Genomic DNA, 3,329 nt, shown 5'->3' on the forward strand with positions numbered 1-3,329 from the left:
TAGTGCCCGTACACTACACTACATCAGATTTTAATCAGATTGATATTTGTGTAGCCTGCATGGTGATATTTGATGGCTTGTCTGCAACAGTTGATCCCCATGTCGTAATTAATGTACCACGATGAGTAAGTAACACATTGCAGTGAAACACCGTTCACAGGTCAGATTTGTTCGTTCTCAACATACTAAATCCACCCAACATTACCATGCATGTCAGACATATCGACAATGCATACAAATTAAATGCAGACTACACAAGGACTCGGTACGTGACAATAATATTGACGATAATGCCTCTATCTCTCAGCTGTTACATTCTGTGTTCAGTTCGCTCTTGTAACAGCTGGCGATTGAACACCGCTCACGGGTCACGTGAATGTAATCTCTCGCAACTCAATTTAAAATTCAGTAGCAATGTAATACAATAAAGTGATACATAGTTTTTAATCGAGAAATTATGTGCATAATTAAAAAGGCGATACAATTAATGGATTGTGGTCCATAAAATATAACACTAAAACAAATTAATTGAAAACGCAATGTAAATTCAATATTTCTGGCTTTAAAATAGACCCATTCTTTGTTAAAGGGGCACCTTCCAGTTAAGATTAATTTTACAACAAATTTACTTTCTGGATTAAAATAACAATGGATAACAAAAGATAGATTAACATTGTAAACAACATAAACAATAGTGTCCCATGATTCTTTGGTGCAATCCATGGGATTGAGCGGTTCCCCTTTAAGAATACAAATAACTTAGTACTTCAGTTGGGTACCACTGTATGACATTCGTCACTAATACATGTGCTAAAACAAGTTAACATGAAACTACCCTGTTTAACAATGGTACTCTATGCCAACATTGTCCAAGCATTAACATTTCGAAATTAAAAATAATCAGCATGTTACCATCTGTCAGGGCACATTATCCGGTACATGTATATCGGCTTGCACTTCTGAAAGAATCAGCTGAAACCATATTCCAAGAATTGTGTTGTTAATTCGTGTCAAACTATCCTCTATGAAAGCATTCATTTTGAGAATTGTTTTTCATAGGTGATGGCTACGAGATGTGAAATTAGCGAGACAGTGAGCTACGACAGTCTTGTGTACGATAATCATGGTCCTGTGGTTTTAGTTTATATGGTTGTCATGGTAATGATTGACCGACAAATCTGTATGTGCATTTAACGTGTGCTTGTGAATAATTACGAAGCAATGGCACTACCCACACTGTACAAGCAGTTAGCACTGGGCAAATATTTCACACATGTGGCGAAAACACATGCTCGTTAAAATATATCCCAAGTTCAAGTTGTGTTGCTGGTAGTCGTATATTAGAAATAATAAATATAGATCTAAGGATAAAAAACTGCGAGAAATATTCAAATGTCTGACGTAAAATGAAAGTGTTTGTCAGTGATGACGACCAAATTCATGTCAGGTTGGAACGAATGATATGTACTGTATGACAATTTACACGGTGTAGTCGTTGTTGTACCGAACACCGTGTAGCAGAATGCATCAATGACAACCACCTGTTAACGAGAGCATTTATAGTGTATATTTATTTATAAAGTACCGCCCAAGTGTTCAGGTAGCTGGGATAGGGTCGTTTCGACTGTCGTCGTGGGTGTCGCCCCTCAATAACTCTGTCACAGCACTGTCTTTCTGTAACTCACTAACGTCGTTCCCAATAGCGATGTGCGCCATTCTGTCAGACATATCTAAAAGTGTGTCATCTCTGAATACAGTATTTTGGTTCATCTCTTCTTCCTCGGCTTCTTCGCGTACCTTGTCTTCTCTGATAGCACACAGTTTTGGCGCACTCCGGCTGCGATCTAATGGCGGATGGAATTTAGAAGCCCCGTTAAGAATTCTGCGTAGCGGCAGGGGTGGCTTATAAGGGTCCGCCTTGTTCCTGCGTTCCCGGTCCTTTCTTTCTCTTTTATAGTCCACAAAGGACGATGTAAATATTTGGTAGAGACATAAAGCCATTGCTTTCGCTTTTTCTGATTTATTGCACAATACTGCATGACAGCGAAGTTCAACCGCCTTTCTCTTTAACTCGTGGCGGTATACCCAGGCAAATATCTTTTGGTTGCTTCGATCGGCCACACAATAAGAAATTCGATGAAGCAGGTAAAATTGGGCGGAAGGTCCACGTCTCGGTTTATCGAGAAAATCTAGTTTGAGTCCACGAGCAGTAATAGTCACATTTACTTTTCTGACCTTCTTACCCTGTTTCGATCTTGTCCACACTCGTTCCACTTGGCTGTCACAGCAACCCTCTCCATTCGACAGCAATGTATGTGCATTGCCCAGGTAGTATACGGTATACGTCGGATTATCAGCGGTGATCGTTAAATGTTGTTTCTTCCGCTTAAAAATGCTAATCATGTTGCTTTTTCACCGACGCTCACAGTGACCGGCCTCCTTACCTTCACTTGTGTGCAATAAAAAGACTGATAACAATACAAAATGCCGACTAAACAAAGTCATTCAATGGTGTGGCAGTTTTAGTAGATGGAACGGCTCGGGATTACCAGTACGTCGTCAATGTAAGCGCCAAGGTCGGCCACTCCTGTGACCGTAGAGACGGGTAAGATGTGTTCTAAGGCCCCTCTATGGTAATATAGTCACAGGCAGTCAACTTGAACTCATTAAAAAACATAGCCAGTTGCTTTAAATACGAGACAGACCTTCTCACATCGTCACGAAAGCACTGTTCAACGATATCAGTAATCACGTGACTAATTCGTCACCTGATTGGACTAGAAATATGATGTCGATTTCATGCTCTGATACATTTACATAACAAAGGTTACGATGAATGCCAGGAAAACCCACAGGAAGCTGGAATAATTTGTGTTAATTTTTAATATAAAATAAAAATATATATACACTGATATATATATTTGTCTTATTCTTTCAACTCCCACTATTATAAACTAGACATTTGTCATGGTTTATCTGATCGGATTACAACTCTCGACTTTATGCAAATTGCTTCTTGATTACACATCGTGAACGACCTTTGTAACGATAGAGGTCATTCTTCACGACGCATGATAAACATGAAAGTGGTCTAGTTTGTAATAGACTACTGAGAACTTGAATAAGACAAAAATATATTCCCCCTCAAAAAATTAAATATTAACACAAGCTAATAATGAAATTGATTGAAAAACAAAACAAAATCAAAACTGTTTTCTTGGAAAGAATTACTCAACAACCTAGATGGCATGTGACAACACAGAGGCACGCTTTATATTAGCTGTAAAATAAGGGCATATCCTTTCCCCGGTAATTCAACATTATTCTCA

The 3,329-nt window shown here is 38.8% G+C and overlaps 1 protein-coding gene across 1 annotated transcript; it reads right to left on the reverse strand.

Moving 5' to 3' along the window:
- Nucleotides 1–420: 420 nt before the first annotated feature.
- Nucleotides 421–2,752, reverse strand: LOC100376614 (protein FAM43A-like). Its single transcript, XM_006813712.3, has one exon. It carries the CDS (start codon nt 2,401–2,403, stop codon nt 1,597–1,599), a length of 807 nt encoding a protein of 268 aa, XP_006813775.1. The 5' UTR covers nt 2,404–2,752; the 3' UTR covers nt 421–1,596.
- Nucleotides 2,753–3,329: the final 577 nt, after the last annotated feature.

This window comes from Saccoglossus kowalevskii, chromosome 1, assembly GCF_978046115.1.
Source record: "Saccoglossus kowalevskii chromosome 1, keSacKowa6.1, whole genome shotgun sequence".
Lineage (NCBI taxonomy): Eukaryota > Metazoa > Hemichordata > Enteropneusta > Harrimaniidae > Saccoglossus > Saccoglossus kowalevskii.